At 40.2% G+C, this 22,734-nt stretch overlaps 1 protein-coding gene across 19 annotated transcripts in view; it reads left to right on the top strand.

Moving 5' to 3' along the window:
* KDM6A (lysine demethylase 6A) overlaps positions 1 to 22,734 on the top strand; it is a 158,690-nt gene that overhangs the window by 20,444 nt on the left and 115,512 nt on the right. For 18 of the 19 annotated variants that reach the window (XR_008971648.1, XR_008971647.1, XR_008971649.1 and 15 more), the window contains exon 3: positions 20,346 to 20,454. The exons of the other annotated variant lie outside the window; for it this stretch is intronic. Coding sequence is in view for 15 of the 18 variants with exons in the window: in XM_057405053.1 (XP_057261036.1) it covers positions 20,346 to 20,454 (109 nt within the window). In the remaining 3 variants the exon portion in view is untranslated. The remainder of the gene's footprint in view (positions 1 to 20,345; positions 20,455 to 22,734) is intronic. 19 annotated transcript variants of the gene reach the window in all.

The raw sequence follows: 22,734 nt of genomic DNA, 5'->3' as shown, positions 1-22,734 counted from the left end.
TGTTTGTTACTTCTTTAAATGTTTTGTAACAGGTTATGAATAGCCTTCCCCCCCCCCCTTCTTTTTTTTTCTTCCTCAAAACCGTTTTAATTCTTTATTGTGAGGGTGGTGAGGCGCTGGTACAGGTTGCTCAGAGGCCCAGAGAAGATGTGGATGCCCCGTGGCAGAGAGTTGGAACTAGATGATCTTTAATGTCCCTTCCAACCCAAACCGTTCTGTGATTCTATGAATTTTCTGCATAAAGTTTTGGAAGCGTATCACAGAATGTGTAATGCTGCTGACTTTTTGTGAATGTTCTTCCTCTTTCTTTCATTTTTCTTTTCTGGGGAGTTGCTAAACTAAAACTTTTCTTCAAATTTAGGAGAAAAGTATTTAACAAGTGAGTTTTGAAAAGCATTTGTGTAGAGGGAAACTAGTTTGTACGAGGACAGGAAGGTTCAGTTGTTAGTTGATACTGACATACCTGCAATGTTAGTACTTGTCTCGTTAATGCTGAAATTAAAGCCAAAATAATAATCTGAAAGACTGTAATAGGTGGGTTTGGTTCTTAATAAATTAAATATATCTGCTAAAAAATTGCATTCCTTCATTAATTACAATATAAAATTGAGATTCTCGAGAGAGAATACATGCACTGAATCCCACATGTATTAGGTTGTTGAAGCTGGCCAGATACCAGAAAGTCTGGGTTTTGGGTCTGTCGTTATACTTTGCACTTACAGTAAGTGTATTTGTCTCCTGTCTGGACAGCAGAGATGCAGTAGTTTCAAGAAGTTCAGCCTTTTACCAAAGCTTTCCGAAATACTTTTATCCAAAAGTGCCTCAAGGGCATAAGCCATTTGTTTCACAATTTAACTCTTTATAGGAAGTCATTGTTACTGGTCTGTCACACTCAGCTAGAAATTCCTTTCAGAAATCCTGTGCAAAGACTTTTAGAGAAAACACAAAAGAATACGTAGGTTTACCTGAGAGATTCCAGCTGTTTTTGTAGCCTGCCCCGTCATGTTACAGGTGGTTATATGTTACAGCTACATAGATACATGTAATTTTGTGATAGAAAAAGGGTATTTAAAAGTGCCCTTTTGTGTCTGCTGTTCCCATTTAAATGCTGTGGAAGATCCTAATTTTCTGATTCTTCAAATATTTGTTTAATTTTCAGTCTAAATTTGTTTACATTTTTTTTGTTTGTCAATGTTGTTAGGCTGAAATGGCTCTTCTCTTTCCCTGTTACTTGTCCTGTTGATACTTGCAGAAAGCAATCATATTAGTTTTTGATTTGCTAAGGCAAATAAGGCAAATAATTTCAGCTGTTTTGACTTCCTTTTGCAACAGACACTCTTCTTTGCTCTTATCCCTGCAGTTCTCTTCAAAATTTACTTAAGTTTATAGTTTCTGAACACAGAGAAGATACCTAGAACGCTGTAGATCAAATCTGCTGAGATGGTATTAATACTTCCGCATTTAGAACAGGTTGTTCCCTGTCTCTTCTCCTGCAAGAGCTTGGGAGCATCAACTGAAACTTCCAGGAGCAAATTCAGAATAAATGGAAGATGATTCCTTGCAGTTAATCTTTGGAACTGCTTGCTGCCAAATATTGTTAACGTAAAATGAGTGCACATGGTTTTGAACAGTGGCGGGCAAATTAATGAAAGGAAAATCCATTGTTGTTAAGAACAGCAGTACCACTTGTGCCCAGGAGGTTCCTAGACTTAAATTACTGCAGACTGGGAAAGTGTTTGAAAAAAAAATATTCTAACCTTTTTCTTTTGCTTCTGCTTCAAGAATATGAGTTCATGTAAAAGCTGTGCTAATCTTTTATTATTTCTATTTTGGTGAATGTGTTCTTGAAGTAAATACGAAGACACAGTGCTGGACTAGGCTGAGTATTGGTGTGACTTACTGTGGACATCTTATTTTATCTTTCTTGGAAATTTAACCTCTGCTGAACTTCAGAATTGTGTATGCTTTTTTTTTCATTTTATATTGGCAGCATATACTCATCTTTGTTTCTTATCTCATAATTCAATAATTGTTGCGCTTGAGGATTTTTTTTTAATAGTTTCAATAAGCCTGTTGCAGAGTTTAAGATCTTAGATGGCTGTATAGTGATTTACTGCTACATGCCTCCTAGGTTACCTTTGAAAAATCCATCTGTGCATGCTGATTGGTGTATTTTCAAGTATTAATGTCCTCACCTCATTTATAGTTGATAGACCTAAAATAATACTGTAAATTCAGTCCAAAGGGCAATCCCAAATCACTGTGAATTATGGAGATAATGACAGGCTATGACCAATAAGTGTATTTAATATTAAAGTAGTTCACCTTTTATGTTTAATTTCATGCTTCTTGGACACTACTAAATACCTGTGAAAATGGATTTTAGGTAGAGCTTGATCTGACTCAGGAAAAATGGAAGCGTGTTGAACTGTATGTGAAACAAGTGTATTGGACTGATGAGAATCTCAAATCTCATTTCATTACTACACAGAAAGAATAAACTTTGACAGATTTATGTCTCCTGCACATTTTGCAGCGTAACTGCACCGTTAAATGTTATGGCAGTAAGAGTGAAGTTGAGATTCTGCTGCTTTTAGGCTGCCTGCATGTGGGAGGGACTAGCATGAAGTTAGCAGACAGGTCTTTACATCTGGAGAGGCAGGAGGTAAAACCAACAAGAGCTGCGAACTTTATTTTAATATTCCACAAAGACTTTCAGTTTTTCAAGTTAAAGCAAAATAAAGTTTCAAACATATTTTCAGTATATTGTGATTGATTTTTTTTTTATTTTTTTATTTTCTTCTTAGCATAAATTACGCGACGTCTGTGTGGTTTGTTCCACTAGCCTGCAAACAGACTAACAAAAACTTCAAATTTCATGCCTATCACCTGTAATACTTTGAATGTGCTCTCCCCTCTGATTCTAGGGCTCCTTGCCATCTTCTTGGCTTGCTTGCATGCCTTCTGGTTCTACTTTTTCTGAAGGTCTGAGCCTTCCTGTCTTAAACTGTCAAAGAATCCACTTAAGGAGCTCTTCCACCTGCTCAGCATGTGGAGAGGAAGGAAAAACATACAAGATAGGAAGCCCTTCTTCCTCCTGTTGCTTGCATGGGACAGGCCATCAGTGGTCTAGAATGATGGGGTTTGCATTTTTTGGATATAAAGAAATCCATTCCTGCAGAAAGCTATGAAAAATTAACCTTTTGTACTGCAACTGACAGTTTAAAATAAAGGGATTAAGAAGATTGACATTTGGGACTGACTTGCATCATGTGACCATTTGCCTTTTACGATTACTTGAAAATGCCTTAAATTTGATGCACTTTTAAATGTTTTTAAACTCACTTTTGTATTTTTTCATTCTCCCTAAACATTCTCTGCAGAGGGCTAATCATTGGTTGTCCGTTACTGCAGTGATATGGTACCATGCCTTTGTAAGCATGAAGGCCAGCGGTATCCCAGCTGCCTTAGGAAGGGTGTTGCCAGTAGGTTGGGGGAGGTGATCCTCCCTCTCTGCTCTGCCCTGGTGAGGCCTCACCTGCAGCTGTGTGGCCAGTTCTGGCCTCCCTGGTGCAAAAGGGACATGGGGCTCCTGGAACAAGTCCAGTGAAGGGCTATGAGAATGCTTCATAGTCTGGAGCATCTCTCCTATGAGGAGAGGTGGAGGGAGCTGGACCTGTTCAGCCTGGAGAAGAGAAGGCTTGGGAGGATCTGATCAATGCATGTAAGTATCTGAAGGGAGGGTGTCAAGAGGATGGGGCCAGACTCTTCCTGGTGATGCCAGACGGTAGGACAAGAGGCAGTGAGCATAAACAAAAAAATCTCATTTTTTCCAAACAGGGAGTTCTGATTGAAAATGAGGAATAAATTATTTACTGTGAGGGTGAGTGAACATTGGATAGGTTGTCCAGAGAGGTTATGGAATCTCCTTTCCTGGAGATAACCCAGCAGCCTCTAGGACACACTCCTGAGCAATGTGCTCTAGGTGCTTGGGCAGGGTGGTCAGACTAGATGGCCCCTTCCAACCTCAATCATTCTGTGATTCTGTGGCTGGCATGACTGAACCTCAGCCGTTCTGTGATTCTGTGACTGGCATGATTGAAGTAATTATTATGTGGAGATGCTATGTATTGGGTGAGTAATAACGGGGAGGCTGTTGTGCTCCAGATGGAGTAGGGGTGAAACAGTAGTGCAGTGAAGAGGGTGCTGTTGTTTGTTCAGGGTTTTTTCATTCTCTACTATTCCCCCGATGAATGTTTCATTTCTCACTGGTGCATTCCCTTTTGCTCTCTTTTGTCTGAGCTTTTATTTGCCGCTTCTGTGGGTGTAGCCAGTGTGTTCTGTGGAACTTCATTCAATGTCTGACTCTGTCATGCTTGGTTCATAGATTTTTATTTTGCTGTTTTCCTTGTTTCCTCTTCTCATGGCTTAAGCCCAGTCAGCAATGCAGCTTGCCTACTCGCTCCCCCGCTCCCGGAGGGATGGGGAGGAAAATCGGAAGAATGTGATGGGTTGAGATAAGAACTGTCCAGTAACTAAGGTATAACACAAACCACTACTGCTACCACCAATAATAATAATAAGGGAAATAACAAGGGAAGAGAATACAACCACTCACCACCTGCTGACTGATAGACAGCCCGACCCTGGCAGTGATCCCACCCTTCCGGGTAACTGCCCCCAGTTCTATATCCTGGGCATGACATGCTGTGGTATGGAATACCTCTTTGGTTAGTTTGGATCAGTTGCCCTGTCTCTGCGTCCTCCCGGCTTCCCCTCTTCCCTGGCAGAGCATGAGACTAACAGAGTCCTTGGTCAGAGTAAACATTCTGACCAGCAACTACAAACAGAGGTGTCCCAGGCTGAAAGTCAAAACCACAGCACTGCACCAGCTACTAAGAAGGAGAAAAATGACTGCTGCTGCTGAAACCAGGGTACCTCTCTAGGGGGACTGCTTGTTCATGATGGCATACTGTTTTGACAGGGATTTTTCTACAGTGCATGGTGGCTGTTTTATGTATATTAATGAAGGTGAATGTACAACTCTGTGTACACATCCATGTACCCTGTGACGATGACATAACTTTCTAATAATGATTATTTGGGACCAGTACTTGGAGAAAAAAAAACCCAACAAACAAACCCAAAAGAGTCTGCTGTGGAAATAAGTTTTTCTTGCATTGAAAAGTGTTCTTGTTGACTGCAGTTCTCACACTGGTGTATTCTGGCAATTTAAAGATCCTCTATGATTAGGCCATTGAGTGTTTTGAAAGTGAATTTAGCTTTTAAGCAAAGATAGATTATATTATTGACGGTTATGCCCCATGTATGCAAAACCTCAAGAAGGAAGACAGTGAACTTTTTAGTGTTGAGAAACTTGATTTTTAATGGAAACTCTTGAGTCACTATGCCCTAGGTCACTTTTGGTGCACTTTTGCAGTCTCAAGATGGTTGCATTTTGAAAACTATCTGGCCTGTGAAACTGCTGAAGTTCTTTAACAAGGTTTTGCATGTCTGCCACTGTAAAGAATTTAGGAGTTGATCCTTCACATAAAGGCCTGAGTAAGATACTTAACTTAAAAAACAATGCATCTTCTGTGGAGTGAATCTTCTGGAGTATAGCACGCACGTTCATCAAAAATAAAAGCTTCTGAACAAAAGTCTGAAATGCATGTCATTCAGCTATTTCTATCATTATTTCATTTTAAATGCAAACCCTGCATTAATCTGTCATAAGGAGATCTTCAAAGGTATTTGGTGTACGAATCACATAGATGTGCTAGTTTATGAATGGTGCCATTAGCCCTTGAACTTCTGGATGTTAAATGCTGTACTGTGCATCTGTTCTTCTGTAAAACTTGTCCCATTTTGAATCTTTGGTGATGGAGTTTGGCCCTCAGTGTGTTTACAGAATGCTTTTTAACAGTTTGATTGTTTAAAGAGATTTGAATTTTCTCTGTTTCTGAGAGACAGGTGATAGTTTTGGTGCTTAGAGATACTGATTTAGTCACTCTGAAAGGTGGTCATGGATGCAACATAAGATTAATCCTAAGTTAAAGATTTGGCTTCCGTGCAGTGGAATTCCACTTATGTTACACAATTTTTTTTCTTCTTTTTTTTTCTTTAGATAAACATCTTACTTTGTGACGTTTGGGATTGGCAAATGTGATCAACAGCATGTTTTTTGTTTTTTGCGGGTTTTGTTTTTTTTTTTTTAATCTGAGAGCTGTTGCTGCTTTAGAGGATTGTTATTTCGATATAAGTATGTTGGGGACGCTTACCGCTTTTCCTAAAGTGTAGTCACTCATTCTTGAGGCAGCTTTGTGATAAATTCATAAAATTCTATAGTTAGTCTGGTTTAAAGATGGGGATACTGTATTTTGATTTTTCAGTTATCTCAGCATTTTTTAGCTGTGTTGTTAAAATTGAAATCTAATTCAACTTTAACTGTTACAGTTTTTCTTTTAAAGAGTTAACACAAAATAAAAACATTAGGTGTGAGTGGTTGTAGCAGGTCATTCGATTGAGCAGCGTTGCGTGGTTTGAATTGGTGGTTTGTTGTCCACCAGTATTGGAGTATTGTGCATTAAGTAGTCAAGACTATGTGGTAACTGAAAGTTAGCCCCAACAGAAGGGGATATTGTACCTCTTCCAGCTGGGAGTGGTAGAAAGGAGTGTTTCCAAATACTTCTGTTGGAAGAAATAGCAGCACGATGGAATTGAAAAGAATTTGTAATTCAGGCTATGTTTGTTAGTGTTCAAGTAAGACACATGATGTTGTGGCCCCAGACTTGGTGCCTTCCTCTAATGGATTGCATTCTTCTTTATCCAGTTGTTTGTTTTAAATCACAAAATCCACCATGTCTACACAGGGTCAGACTGTATTTGTTCTAGGGGAAGGGATAGGTGGAACTGAGTTCTCCTTGTATAGGTGGTAGCTTAGTCTCTGTCATTCCACCTCTGTCCAGCTGGGAATCATTGTGGTGACTTTTGGCTTAAATAATAAATAATCGAATTGTTTTCTGACATGCTGTATTTAGTAGGAGTTGTGTCCTTTGAAGCAGGCCCTGTTTTCAAGTTCAGTAGTATTCCTGAAATTACATTGAAATACATAGAGAATTGGTGTTAAGCTTGGTAGATGTGTTTTTCCACTTTGAATTTGTTAATGTCCATCTCTATATTGGATTCAAATTTGATAGGGCTTGGGAATCATTAATTGAAGGAGGTCTTCTGTCCAGCTCCAGGGGATTGTTAATGGAAACAGCCTGTACTGGCAATCTGCATGGCTATTTGCCCTGCAGCCACAGGATTCTTTACCGAGTACTGGCTGTGAAAATTCAGTACAAAATTTGACTTACCAGAAGATTCTGTTGAAGAGTTCTTGAGCAGTGTTTGAGTGTATTGTCATTGTAGCACATATTACGATGTGCATGCACACTAGTAGCTAAAATAATTTTGACTTGCACTTTGTAGTGCATTAATTACCGATTCTGAAACGTGTGTGAATGTACCTCCCCCACCTGTAATTGCTACGTAGCACAAGTGGAAATTATTTCTTTCCTGGAATGATGCACACCAGTTCTTCCATTCAGAAGTGGTACTGATCATCAGTGTGTGACTGAATCCAGAGGACTTCATTCCTCTTATTTTGCCATTGCATTTTTTCTCTTCATTCAGACTGATATTTGAGATGGGAAAGGACAGGGGTAACTCTGGGTGTTAGGTATTAGGAGAGAAGAGCTACAGCTCTTGATGGCAGTTATTGTGGTGCTTTTTAAGGTGTTTACTGGGCAGAAAGTTCTTCTCCAGAAGATTTTTTTTCTGTGCAAGCTGGTTTTCATGCACATTTGGTTATGTTCCAGTGCTGATCACTTTCAAATGTGCGTGGAATCCCCATCATCTAAATATAATCAGCTACAAGAGGGGTATGTATGAATGACAGTGGAAAACGGAACATGATATGTGGAATGGTACCTGTATGTGAGAGTTCGAAAATGTGATGGAAAATCCTTGTGGGGCACCCTTCCTGGTATACTGGCTATGCTAACTTCAGAAATACCAGCACTATGAGATTGTTTTTGAAATAGTGGTATTTCAGTATTTGAAACCAGGTTCCTTCCATTTAGATGTTCTTTTTCTATCCTTTGTGTCTTAATGTACCGTTACCAATTTTATGTGTCCTGTGGTGCTGAAAACTACTTCCTACCCTATTAGCATTAGCTCTTATACTTTCTTTATAAAGAGTTCCTGACCAATTTTTATTTCCGTTTTTCTAAAATAAATCATTTCCTTATATTTTCAGACTGAGCTACCAACAATATTTATATCTGAAAATGGGCCACCTCTAGTGCTTGAACCCCTTTCGGAACTGAAGTTAAGACTGTGCAGGTTTAGCAGAGCAACTGATGATAGTTTTTTAATATTTAGAATCACAGAATAGTTAGGGTTGGAAAGGACATTAAGATTATCAAGTTCCACACACACCTCCCCCCCACACCCCCCCCCCCACTAAACCATCTCACCCAAGGCTTCATCCAACCTGGCCTTGAACACTGCCAGGGATGGAGCATTCACAACCTCCCTGGGCAACCTATTCCAGTGCCTCACCACCCTAACAGGACAGAAGTTCCTCCTTATATCCAGTCTAAACTTCCCCTATTTAAGTTTGAACCTATTACCCCTTGTCCTATCACTACAGTCCCTAATGAAGAGTTCCTCCCCAGCATCCCTATAGGCCCCCTTCAGATACTGGAAGGCTGCTATGAGGTCTCCACGCAGCCTTCTCTTCTCCAGGCTGAGCAGCCCCAACTTTCTCAGCCTGTCTTCATACAGGAGGTGCTCCAGTCCCCTGATCATCCTCATGGCCCTCCTCTGGACTTGTTTTAACAGTTCCACGTTCTTTTTATGTTGAGGACACCAGAACTGCACACAGTACTCCAGGTGAGGTCTCACAAGAGCAGAGTAAAGGGGCAGGGTCACCTCCTTTGACCTGCTGGTCATGTTCCTCTTGATGCAGCCCAGGATATGGTTGGCTTTCTGTGTTGCAAGCGCACACTGAAGCTGGCTCATTTTCTCATCGACCAGCACCCCCACGTCCTTCTCCCTAGGGGTGCTCTGAATCTCTCCTCTGCCCAGCCTGTAGCTGTGCCTGGGATTGCTCTGACCCAGGTGTAGGACCTTGCACTTGTCATGGTTAAACTTCATGAGGCTGGCATCTGCCCACCTCACAAGCGTGTCAAGGTCCCTCTGGATGGCATTCCTTCCCTCCAGGGTATCAACCAAACCACACAGCTTGGTGTCATCGGCAAACTTGCTGAGGGCGCACTCAATCCCACTGTCCAAAGATGTTAAACAAGACTGGTCCCAGCACCGATCCCTGAGGGACACCACTCGTTACTGGTCTCCAGCTGGACATTGAGCCGTTAACCACAACTCTCTGCGTGCAGCCGACCATCCAGTTCTTTATCCACCAAGTGGTCCATCCATCAAATTGATGTCTCTCCAATTTAGAGACAAGGATATCGTGTGGGACGGTGTCGAACACTTAGCACAAGTCCAGGTAGATGACAGCAACTCTCTACCCCGTCCATCAGTTCCGTAGCCCCATCGTAAAAGGCCACCAAATTGGTCAGGCAGGATTTCCCCTTACTGAAGCCATGCTGGCTGTCACCCAAGCACCTTGTTGTTTTTCATGTGCCTTAGCATACCTTCCAGGAGAATCTGCTCCAAGATTTTGCCAGGCACAGAGGTGAGACTGACTGGGCTGTAATTCCCCGGGTCATCCATTTTCCCCTTCTTGAAAATGGGGGTTATATTTCCCTTTTTCCAGTCATCGGGAACTTCACCTGACTGCCATGATTTCTCAAATATGATGGCCAGTGGCTTCGCAACTTCATTTGCCAGCTCCTTCAGGACCCGCGGATGGATCTTATCAGCACCCATGGACTTGTGCACGTTCAGATTTTTAAGATGGTCTCGAACCAGATCCTCTCCTACAGTGGTCCAAGGTCTTCATTCTCACAGTCTCTACGTCTGCCTTCCAAGACTTGGGTGGTGTGGTCAGAGCCTTTGCCAGTGAAGACCGAGGCAAAAAAAGTCATTCAGAACCTCAGCCTTCTCCAAATCCTGTGTAGCCAGTTCTCCCGAGAGCTTCCTGAGGGGGCCTACGTTCTCCCTAGTCTGTTTTATTTGCTGTGTACCTGTAGAATCCCTTCCTGTTATCCTTAACATCCCTAGCCAAGTTTAATTCTAACTGGGCCTTAGCTTTCCTAACCTGGTCCCTAGCTTCCTGGACAACATCCCTGTACTCTTTCCATGCCACCTGTCCTTGCTTCCACTTTTGATAAGCCTCTTTTTTGCAGCTGAATTTTCTTAAGCAGCTCCTTATCCATCCAAGGAGGCCTCCTGGCCCTCCTGCTGCACTTCCTTCTAGTCGGGATGCAACATTCCTGAGCTTGTAGGAGGTGATCCTTGAATATCAACCAACAGTCTTGGGCCCCCCTGCCCTCTAGGGCTGTATCCCATGGAACCTTACTAAGGAGGTTCCTGAAGAGGCCAAAGTCTGCTCTTTTGAAGTCCAGTGCAGTGAGCTTGCTGCACGCTCTTCTCACTGTCCTGAGGATCTCAAATTCGAGCTTCTCATGATCGCTGCATCCAAGGCTGCGCCGGAGAGTCACATTTCCACCGAGCCCTTCCCTGTTGGTGAGCACGAGGTCAAGCATGGCACCTCTCCTTGTCAGCTCCTCTTACTTGCAGAAGGAAGTTGTGTTCCACGCAATCGAGGAACCTCCTGGATTGCTTGTGCTGGGCCGTACCGTCCTTCCAGCAGATGTCAGGGTGGTTGAAGTCACCCATGAGAGCAAGGGCCTGTGAGTGTGAGGCTTTTCCTATCTGTCTATGGAGTGCTTCATCCGCAGGTTCTCCTTGATCAGGCGGTCTGTAACAGATCCCCACAGTAATGTCTCCCATAGCTATATTCCCTTTAACCCTGACCCACAAACTCTCTGTGGACTGCTCACCTGTCCCCAGGCAGAGTTCTATGCTCTCCAGCCTATCCCTAACATAAAGGGCAACTCCCACTCCCTGCCTGCCAGGCCTGTCTTTTCTAAAGAGCCTGTAACCTTCCATTCCAACATTCCAGTCATAGGAGCCATCCCACCATGTGTCTGTGATGCCTATTATATCATACCCCTCTAGATGTGCACATATCTCTAATTCCTCTTGTTTGTTCCCCGTGCTACGGGCATTTGTATAGAGGCATCTGAGCCGAGCTCCAACTGAAGCCGGTTCATTGGCTGGAGCGGCTGGAATATCTCTACATTGCTCCAAGCATTTATTATAGGTGCTGGCAACTGACTGGGTGTGTTGGGATGGAATGATGCCCCCCCTCCCCCAACACACCTAGGTTAAAGCCTCCTTGACCAGCCTGGCAAGCCTCCTACCAAAACCACTCTTCCCCTTTTCAGACCAGCCCCCCCCAGCCTCCAGTAGACCTGGCCTACAAGCTTGGGTCCCGTGTTCAAGACACCCAAACCCCTGACTATGACACCACCCTTTTAACCAGTTATTAACCTAGCCAATCCTCCCAGCTTTTTTTAGGTCCTCCCCTGTACCCTGGAGCATTGATGAAAAGACAATCTGAGCTCCAGAGCCCCTAACCACCTCTCCCAGGGCTCTGTAGTCCTTCTTTATGTTCCCCAGGCTACTACTATCTGTATCCCTAGGACCCACATAGATCACCAGGAGTGGGTAATAGTCCGTGGGACTTACTAGAGCAGGCAGCCTCCCTGCAACATCCCTGATCCGTGCCCCTGGTAGGCAACACTCCTCCCTTGAGACCAGGTCAGGCTGACAGATGGGTGCCTCTGTCCCTTTCAGTGTAGAGTCCCCTACTACTACGACCCGCGGCTTTTTCCTAGCAGCATCAGTAGAGATCTTCTTTACCAGTGCATCAGCCGGCTGTTACTGGCTCGAGTGCGCTTCCTCATTAGCCCCCTGCAGGACAGCAAAGTGGTTCTGCGTGGGGACAACAGATTTAGGAGGAAGCCCCTTGGTCCTTCTCCTCTTTATTTTTTTTTTTTTTTGCTGTTTTTTTTGTCAGTAATTCCCACTTCCCAAGTTAACGGCCTCCTTCTTTCCTTCATGAGCTAGAGGGGAAGCTCGAGGCCCCTGCACAGTTTGGGCCTGGAGCAAGCAGTCCTGCTTCCTCTCAGCTTCTCTGACATCTCGCAGTCTATTAACAGCATCCCGCAGCTCAGCCCCTGCTGCAGGAGGACCTCCACCAGGGAGCAACGAGCGCAGCCCTGCCCATGGCGCACCCTCCCCTCACCAGACCAGTGCAGGCACTCTCTACACCCCGAGCTCTGCCCTGCAGCCTCCCCTCTCATCGGCTCTGTGGGTGCCTACGCTGGCCGCCGCCGGGGCAGCCAGAGCAGAGCCCCCAGACGGGGCCCTGCTCATACGACGGGTGCTCAGCACCCCGCCCGCCTGCCCGCACAAACTGCCTCGCCGCGCTCCCTGGCGCAGGTTTTTACCCAGCCAGGGCTGGTGCCGCTGCTCCTGGCTCCGCCCCGTGTGAGTCAGCTGCTCGCTCTCGTCAGCTGAGCTGCCGGCTCCCGGGCAGGTCCTGTCGAGGACTTGAGGCTCCCTCCTCGGTGGCTCTTGTCGCTCTGAGGTGAGGCTCCTGGACGCTGATCTCCCCCCCTCTCCGGTGTTGAAGGCGTCATCTCTAGAGCTACTCACCTCAGCAATTATCACCTCACCTCAGCAATTATTTGATAATAATTACTTTTCTGTATCACCTTGTATTTAAACAACGCAGAAAATCAGTCTATTTATTCTGAAACTGAGTATTTTCATAAAGAGATACTTGTTTTGTCAATCTTTATAGTCATTTTCATATTTATGTACATTGTTCTCTATTCAATACTTTTTTCCCAAGCTGCTTTATACATTGCTACATTGTCATCTTGATGCTTGGTAGCTGATAGTGTTACATTTCCAATGGCTTCAGTCTGCAGCAGGAGATCTTTGCATAAATTATACTCAGATTTAATGTTTGGAGTTTTTTCTTAACTGAAACAGGCAGTTTTTAATGCAGACCCTGGCTTTAACTGGCTTTTTTCTTTTTTCATCTGTGTTGATTTTTAGCGTATTTCCAAAGTTATTTACACAATGGAATGGATAAATAAATGACTATGTATTTGATTTGTGATCTTCCTAAGATCTATATGAAAATTTGTAGCTTCCTAATCAAAAGTGGTTTAACACTTATAAGCTTATTTATCAGCGTTAACTGTCTAAATGTTCTCAAGTATAATGTAAACTATACAAACATAGACCATCAGTTGTGATGTTCTGTGTTTGTATAGTTTAGAATTGCTAGAATGAAGTCTGATTTAGTAGCCAAATTTAGTGTTTGGTGAACTATTCATTAGGTCTAGAACAATTGCTAAATTAAGGTGCTGTAATTCTACTTCAAATAGGATTATATAGTAAAAAATAACAAAAAATGTTCCTATATTCTCAGATTAAAAAAATCAGACATTTCAGTTGCTTATGAAAAATCTACTGCTATGTAAAAAAAAAAAGTACGTTTCTTTTGTTTTCTGTATTTTTTTCTTACATTAAAGAATAACTGTGCAGTATTTGGAATGATGAAAATCCATGCAAAATTTGTCAGAATCTCCTGAGGCTTCTGGTTATGAAATGTTTTCAGGGACAGAACAGAAAGCGTTCAGTTTGCTGATAGTTTAAAATTTAATTTCCTGTATAGTGCAGGTGTGTCTGCACTTACATGCACATCTATATTTCTAAATATAACTTACTGGATTTAAAAGAAGTAAGGGGTGGGGGTATTGCATCCTAAGGGTGATTTCAGGATTAATGCCCAGTGATTCACTCACTAACTCCAGTCAGTTTTTCATTCAGAATGCATTTGGTTGTGGATGCTGTCAGCTGAAAACTACTGAGTTTCCTGTTATTCTCTTGGAGAGGCTAACTTACATCTGCCTGACAGAAAACAGTTGTAAAGAATGTCTTATAGTTGATAATATGTGTTCTTTATTCAGTGGTGGCAAGTTGGTTTTATTCCCCCTCCACTGAAAGGTCACTTTTCTCTATTTATCATTGATTTGCGTATATTCTATGTTGTATTCTGTTCTGCAGTTCTGTGTTTCTTATGCAGTAGTATCCCTCATTTTTTAGTGATAACGGGTTCCAAGAAGAATTATTTCTAAGTTACTAGTTTCTGCTGTTTATTCTCCATCTGATGGTAGAGTTTTAGTGATACTGATGCTCCACAGTAGGTTTCTGAATTGTTAATAGTTTTATTTTACTGTTTGTTTCTTATGGTGATAGTGTGTTGCTTTCACTCTGGTCTTTAGAGCAAGTTCTGGTTTGTGCTTTTTGCCTTTCAATTAATTTTCAATTGTAAATTTAGCAACCTTCACCTTCTGCTGCTTGCTGTTTCATCTCCTCTCTTCTGCTTCCAGATTGTACTGAAGGTGTAACTATTTCTATTTTATTTTTTTTTTTTTTTTAAATTACGATTGTGGTAGTCAAGTCCTAGGCTACAGTAGTGGCTTTCAAAGAAAACTTGTCTAGTTATCATCAAGCAGTGCAGATAGCAAACATGCACAACCACTTTTCTTCTTTATTGCTTGCAATATTTGTTTGTGTCTTCTTTCATGAAACAGTAATCTTGGGGCAAGGGGAAGTTTGCCCAAAATTGATGCTGTGTTTCTTGAGAAATGGGTAAGGAGGATCAGTTTCCATTGTCCTATACTACTTGCTGTCCCTGAAATAAGGACTTCGGTCTTTTATATAATACAGTCCATATGTAAGATGGAAGAAGAGTAAACTAGTGCTGAGAGAGAAATTTTATAACACAGTGTGAGTATCACAAAGAAAGCATGTAAAGAGGCTTTGAAAGCTGTAGTAGGAGTTGATATTGAGTAGGAAAGTAAGGGAAGTTAAAAGTGTTGTGCCATCCATACAAAATGCAAGAGCCTTCAGTGGAAGAGCCAATGAATTAATGCAGGTTGTCTTAATCAGATATGATTATTTGAAATGTATGCTTTTCTCTGGGAAGTAAAAGAGATGTTCCTTTAAGTCATCTACAGTCCAGGAAATGGGGCCAGTTGGTGGGGGTGAGGGGCAAAAGAAATAGTTTAACTTCTGAAGAATTCAGGTTGTCTTTTTGTCTGCTTGCAAATCTGAGGCAAGTCTTTCTCACACTTCTCTTGTTGCAGAGCAGGAGCAAGAACTGACTGAGGAGGTTCTCGGGATGTTAGCTGTTGTCATTGTTATTAGAAAATCGTGTGTGTGTGTTGGTGAATTGTGGCATGGAGAAAGGAATTCAAGAGAAGTCTTGCAGAGCATCCTCTTTTGATACTGACGTGGGGAGAACAAGCCCCGCATATACATAAACTTCTGCGTTTCTCGTCTCTCGATAACTTTCAAATATCGACTGCTAGTAGATAGCGTGATCATCACTTCAGTGTCCAGCACTGTCGACGTAATTGCCTTCTTTTCCAGAAGGGTAAAATATCCCTTAAAAGCTAGTAACATTTCATTTCTAAACATTAGTGTAGTATGTATTTCATTTGTGAGGAGTCTGCTGATGTCTGTTTCTTCAAATTTGTCATGTGGAATTTTTTTCATGCTTTCAGTTCTTATTACCTGCTCACAAAGTTTATCTGTTCAGGTTACTGCTTTCTATAGAAACAAGAAAAAATAAACAGGAATTGTTTGTTTGTTCCCTCTCCCCCCAATGGAAAGCATGTCTTTATATACAATACTGTTTTCTATTGTGAACTTTAAGGTTCTAGTAATATCCTGAGGCTTTGAATTTGTCATTTTATACTGTGTTGTCTGCATTAAAACACCGTATTTTTCTTCAACAGTTAATTTATTACCCAGTAAAATTCAAATTTCTTTCACTGTACATTACTGCCCAGCTGTTGCCATGCTAACAATTTATACTGCTAGCTTTTTGGTTTTCTGTAGCTGTCAGTGTTTCTTCCATGTTTTAAGTAAAAATTTGTGGATTGAGTGCACTCCTCTGCTCTCATATCATTAATACATTAAAGAATTAATAATTAATGTTTTGTCATGTTTGGCAGTTTAGTCCTACTACTTTCATCTTAGTCAATCATGCTTGTCACAAGTAAGAAAGGACAGAGGAACATCATCATCTTTAGAAGCTGTTGAAAAAAGCTGTATTGTTTGGTTTGGGTTTTTTTGGTGTTTGTTGTTTGTTTTTTTTTTTTTCCCCCTCCCCTTTTTAGTACGATGGTTTAACAGTAATTTGAATTCATGCTGTGAAAGGCAAATAGTTGCAACCAGTGATAATGGTAAAGGTTTGTGTTCTCCCCCCCTTCATAGTAGTTGAATTAGAAATAACATCATCCTTTTCTTTTATGAAGTAGAGTTGCAATATGTGTCAGTCCGTTTTGCATTCACTATTTAGAATTTTGGCTTTATCTTAGATTTTTGTTGTAGTATAGTCGCGCGTCTAGGGTCTTTTCTTCATGAAAAGATACCATGTTAATAGTAGCCAAAACTGGCATTTGCTTCACAGGGTTGTTTTTCTTTGGTTTTGGTTTTGTTTGTTTGGGTTTTTTTTTTTGAGGGGGAAGAAGGGAGAAGAAGTGTTCTTCTAACAACGGGGGGGGGGAATTCCACCTTTCCCTTTGGAATAATAAATAGTGAACATTCAAGGATTCGACAGTGCATTTTTAAAATGATAATGGAATTATTTTTCCTTTTGTGAGCACATATGAATGTTTTGCTGACTTTTTTAAAGTTGACAAATATGCTAAGTCTTTTTCTTCTTCACTGTGTTGTATTTATCTGTGTCATAACAATTGGTGGTTCAGTTTGTGAAATCAGAATGCCCCCAGTCATGAGCTGTGATGTCATAAGAGGGGGCTTGTAAGTGTCATGTCAGAAGTGTTGACAGTAGTGTATTACTTCAGTTTGCTTTTAATGGAGCAGGTGACAGACAAGTACTGTTACTTTTTTTTTTTTTAATCCTATAAGCCAGCTTCTTTTCCTGCAGCCATTCCTGTGTTTGTTTCCTCCTTTTGCTCTGGTTGTCACACTGCAGAACAGCTGCGGGTGATTATTTTGCCAAGTTCCTAAATTCTTTAGGTTTCCCTTTTATCTTCATGCAGCCCTTGAACAAAGGGAAGGAAGTGTACAACATTGTGTAGCAATCTTCCCTTTCATTTTGCGGTCTTTCTTGTTAATTTGTCAATACTAGCAATTTGCAAGGCTGGCTCCATTGAGTGCACTTATAAATCCATACAGTGTGGAGAAACAACAATACCTAAAAACCTGAGGGATTTTTAGCTTCCTTAGAATTCTTAGTGTCTCAGGATGATTTAAATTGGTTGCAGAAGTGGTACCATAGATGGCCTTTGCAGTTACAGACCCGCTGAAATGGATCTTTTGAGTATTCCTTCAAAGCAACCATATACAGATACATGTGATTGTGACCTCCCTCTTTCAAAATGCTTTGTATTCATTTATTCAGCTGAGAGACAGATTTTGATCTATGCAGGAAAAAATACTTGTTCCTTTCTAAAGATGTTTGTGAAGGGGCTTAATGGGGAAGGAAGTTTTGTGACCAGAACCAAAGAAGTGTCTTCTAGTGCAAAGGGAAGATCTGCCTTGTTGAGAAGTGATCTGAGTTGTGTGAGAGACTTGGGTGTGTTTTTTTGCCTCTCTCTATATAATATATAATGCATAATATATAATATACAATATATAATACATTACATATTATAATATATAATTTTATATATAATTATATATATAAAATATATATAACTTCAGATAACTGTACATCATTTAATGAAGATTTAGTTAAAAAAGGGCTGGGGAAATGTTAAGGGTCTCCCAGATGCTTTCCTGTTTTAAGTGTATGTGAGCTATAATTTGCTTGAATATCTCTATAGAAAAATCCTTTCATATTGGTTCATAAAGTCATAGGTTTACTTTAAATACCCTTAGCCATCTAATTCAGGAAATAAGCTACTCTAACTTCCTCTTCAGCAATTTTTTTTTATAAACTGCCTGTTGTGGCAGTAGTTTTTAAATGCTCTGAACAGCGACTGAATTGTAGAAGACAAAATATTAAAAAGAAGTCATAGTGTGAATATTCTCTATAGCAGCTGCAGCATGTATTGCATATCATCAGAAAATGGAAGGCCTGTTTGCAAATTAATCTGTGACAGTAACATTAGGGGCACTAGCAAGAGTTGTATTACAGTTTTTACAAATTGAGAGATGAGACCAAGAAGTGGGGAGAGGAAGCAAGGCACAAACCCCAAGATTGTGCATTACAGCATGTGCAGGTGGGAGTAGGTTCAGCTGATGAGCCTGAATGTTGAGAATTGGTTCATACCCACATTATTTCTGATTCCAGGGATCATATTCTTTAGATTGAAAGTTTGCTGGCTCCAAGAGGTACTCAGAGTGGTGGGAATAAAATTAAAGTAGCTCTGATTAACTGTCAACAGAAACCAAGTCCTTCCAGTGCAGTTTTGCTAAGGCAAAACTTGGAGCATGAATAAAAAATTCTTCAGCAGCTCTTTGATGTAGAGAGGCAAATGCACATCTCAGTCTCCTCAGAATATGACCAAATAGCTAGTTTGAAATGTGGAATTTAAATGGAGTTATTAAATAATTTTAATATTGTGCCTACACATAATAGATTTGATACAGGTGTCACCCATTTTGTTGCAGTTTTGCAGCAGCATAGCTTCGATTTTATCCATCAGAATATTGTTTCTGAAAACAGCCATAAAATATGGCCATCCTCGTCTTAGAAGTAGGTGAAAATGTGTTTAATGCATCTCAAGCTTGGGATGCAAACTGAGAGCCACTCCTCTGGTTCCATGCATGGCTTTGTGTTCATTGAGTATAGCAAGGCCTGTCTTATTATGGCTTAGCATTTAAACAAGAATTTTAAATGTAGCATCACAAGACAAAAATGGCTGATTTTTACCTTGCTCTGATTTGGATTAGCTTGGTTATTTGGATTCTCCACATGTGTGTTTTAACTGTCTCTTAACATTTATTCTTTTTATTATAACATTTCTCATTTCAGTGATTAATAAAAGTGTACACAAAATCCTAAATACAGACAAGTGTGCTAATTTAGTGTTTGGACTCAAGTATTACAGGATCATCTTTTCCCTTTTCGAATTTCTAATTTTAATAAAATGACTTAATGAAGCTCATAATTTCAGATTAAGTTCAGATCAAGGTCTTTGATTACTGTAATATATTAGGCCCAAGCAGTTCATAATTGCAACCAAATTTGAAACACAGTTAAAATAAGAGTTGATGAAAGTCATGGATTAACCAGCTGGGTACCTTCCTTCCCATTCAAGTTTATTCAGCGACTTCATTTTAAAGGCTGGCATGTTCAAAATCAAGAAACTGGAAGTTCAAAAAGTTGGGAAACTGATTTTATTTATTCATTTGTTCCCAAAGTGTAAGTAGGGTCTTGAGGTAAGAGGTTAAAGTTAGGTTATAGATGGTTAACCATTATGGTGAATAGAAGTTATCATTCCAGTCCATTAAAAATGTGTGTTTGCAACACAGAACATCCTTTGAGTGTGCCGCTTAAAAACCTGTAGAGCAAATTTTCTCAAAGGGAAATTGTTTTCTAATTGGATTCATGCTTTTAGCTTTACTTAGTCTACAGTAGCTGTTTAGTAAATAGAAGATAGTAAACTGTATTTTGTGACATGATGAGGTATGTGAAATGAATCAAGTCTTGGGAAATACATGCTAAGGTATATGAATTGCCTAAGCAAGCGTGTTGAGGTAGCATATTCTTCATTTTAGCAAAAAATAGCTAAAAAAAACCTGGTAAAATGAAATGTGAGTCCTTTAGAGAAAACAAACACAGAATAAGAGCAAAATCAGAGAACATGCTTTCTTGCAGACTGAGATGAATAAATAAAATCAGTTCTTTTGCATTTCATTGATTTTTAAATTAAAATCGTCATGTATGTTAGAGGTTCGTTTTGTGTTTAGGAAATTGAATGTTTCTGGAGTTCACAAATAAACCAGAGAAAACTTGCATTTTTCATTTGCTGTCCATTTTCATTAGAATCAGTGAACTTGAAAATCTGTTTTGTCTAGAATATTACATTTCTTCTTTAAAAAATAATGCTAACCATGTTGTTATTGAGAGTTTTTGTAGACTTCTTGCCTTGCACACTTTAACAAGAAACCTTATTATTTCTTAGAAAATGTATTGAAAATGTATTATTTTGCTTTAGTTAAATACAGAATTTTGAAAACCTTGTATTTATTTTTCCCAGGCTGTTCGCTGCTATGAATCGCTAATTTTGAAAGCTGAAGGAAAGGTCGAGTCTGATTTCTTTTGTCAGTTAGGTCACTTCAACCTCTTGTTGGAAGATTATCCAAAAGGTAAGGCTTTTTAAGTACTTCTGATAAATGTAATTGGGGGATTGTCATTTGATGTAGGGGACACACTAGACAGAAAAACATTTGAATTAACTCACTGTTTTCTCACTTTGTACTATATTTCAAAGTCTAGTAATGGAATAAGACTGGTGTCTTTACAGAAACAATTGTATTCTAACTTCTCATTTTTTATTTTTTTAAATTGAAAATAACAAAAACACTGCTGGCTCAAGAATGACTATGGAGTTTCTTTAGTTTATACAGTGGTACTGCACTGCCTACTTCATTTTTCTGGTTCATTATTGCATGATTTTATGAGCAGTTGAACCCATGCCTCTGAAGGTTTCCTATGGGTGGGAGACACTGGTGCAGAGAACGAGAGCCAGCCTTAGTGCTTTCATGTATGTCCGCAATCTCAATAGATAAGGCTAGGCTGAAAGCGTTAATACAAAAGCAAAAATCTGCGCTTAGTGTGTTTCAAGTTGTGTTTTAAATATTGAGTGGAAGAATGGTGTTGGGCATCTGGGGGCTAGGTGGCTTCATTCTTTTTATGTCTCTGCTTCATCAGTCTTTGAAAGTACTTAAGTGTTTTATGCCACCATTGCAGCCAGTGAACACAGATCCTTGTGTACACTTGTGCTTTGTTGTGTGTAGGTCAGTAGAGCTCTTTTTTGTAGTGGTGTGGATTCACAGTGATACTCTGCTGTGTGCTGAGACATGGGCTAGGTTTCAGCTTGTTCTGTTTCCATTTAATGTCATGCTGGGTGTCTGGACCAGTCTCTAATAGCTGCCTCCCTTCCAGTGACTGTTGAAGGTATGGATGAGTAGAAAGTCTTTTTGGGTGTTACCCTACCTTAGCTAATTAGAACAGGTCAGAACATTATTTTTTTTTTAAGTGGCATGTCTTTTTTTCGTTGTTGCTGCTTTTCAGTTTTAATAAGAATTCAGTTCTGTTTGACTTTGTGTAAGGACACAAAGAACACCTTCACCCTGAAAATGCCTTTATTCCAGACACACAGAAATACTGGTTTACAGTTACCTTGGAACTTACGTATAGGGAAATGAATTGTAACTGCTAGTAGCTCAGAAACACATTTTAGTGATTCAGGCTTGCTGTAGACCCTTTCATAACAATGTGTCTGTCCACTTGTTCGCTGTGTCTGACATAAACCCTTGTGAGTTGGGGTTGCTGGAACTTTCAGTTTTTACGTGAGAAGTGTTTAAATTTGATAGTACTAGGGAGGAATTTGCAGTTATCTGAATTCAGTAACTAAATGCAGAAGGCTTTGAGTTATTGAGGCATCTGTCTTTTTCTGTTGAATATAGGGGCAACTCGGCAACCTTAGTATCCATTATTTGTACCAGCAGCTTGGGAGCCCCAGCTTGTAACTACATCCTATCCAACTGGTGTAATATAACCACTTGTGTTTCCAGTTCCAGAGACATGGGGAAGCCTGAAGGGAGTGTGGCAGGATGCTGTCTGTAGATTTTTTTTTTCTGAAGAATAGTCTGATCCCATCTTTTTATTTTTGTTAGAAAATTTAACCACTCCCTCTGAAAACAACTTGCACTGCTGTTTCTGATTAGCCTGATACAGCTTGATATAATGTGAGTGCAGTATGGCTTATTGGATATATTTTACTTGGCAAAGACAACGCAGGGTTGTGGGCTGTATTAACTCTGCTGTTGAGTTGATAACAGTTAAGACTGGCAGGACTAGGTGTTGCTGTGAGTCAGAGACAAGGTTTACTGGTGGGGAGTGTGCTTTGTACTGTGTATACAGTTTTAAAGAACAAGCATTAAAAATACAAATGATGGTTGAAAATACCAGCTCTCCAGAAACATTTAGGCATTAAAACCTAAATTAAAATACTTAGTATTTTCTTAGATGCTTATTTAAAGTCACATCTCAGTCATGAAAGAAGTTTCAAGAAGTGAACAAACCTTTTTTACTAATAAATGCATTTTAAAAAAGATGTATCGGTATTTTGAAAGAGATGGGGTAGGACTGAAAATAATACTGGAGGAATCGTAATTGATGGGAAAAGGGAAGTTAAAGAGTATGATTTGTTTTTTTTGTTGAGGGCCACATTTTACACTTGTTCACAGCAGTTGTGGAACTCCAGTACCAAAGACTGTAAAAGTATTAGCTACAATGCAAAAGTCGTAAGTGTTCCATAATTAATTTACTATTATTACTTGAAAGAAGTAGACTGCTGATGCATTGCAATAGCAGTTTAACATACAAATAAACATTATTCCATTCTATAAATTCTGTTACTT

Source organism: Pezoporus wallicus, unplaced genomic scaffold (assembly GCF_028554395.1).
Source record: "Pezoporus wallicus isolate ANWC-B61680 ecotype Strahan unplaced genomic scaffold, APGP_CSIRO_Pwel_v1 contig_1739, whole genome shotgun sequence".
In the NCBI taxonomy this organism is placed as follows: Eukaryota; Metazoa; Chordata; class Aves; order Psittaciformes; family Psittacidae; genus Pezoporus; species Pezoporus wallicus.
Note: the sequence above shows the minus strand (reverse complement) of the source record. Positions and strands in the feature narration are given on the sequence as shown.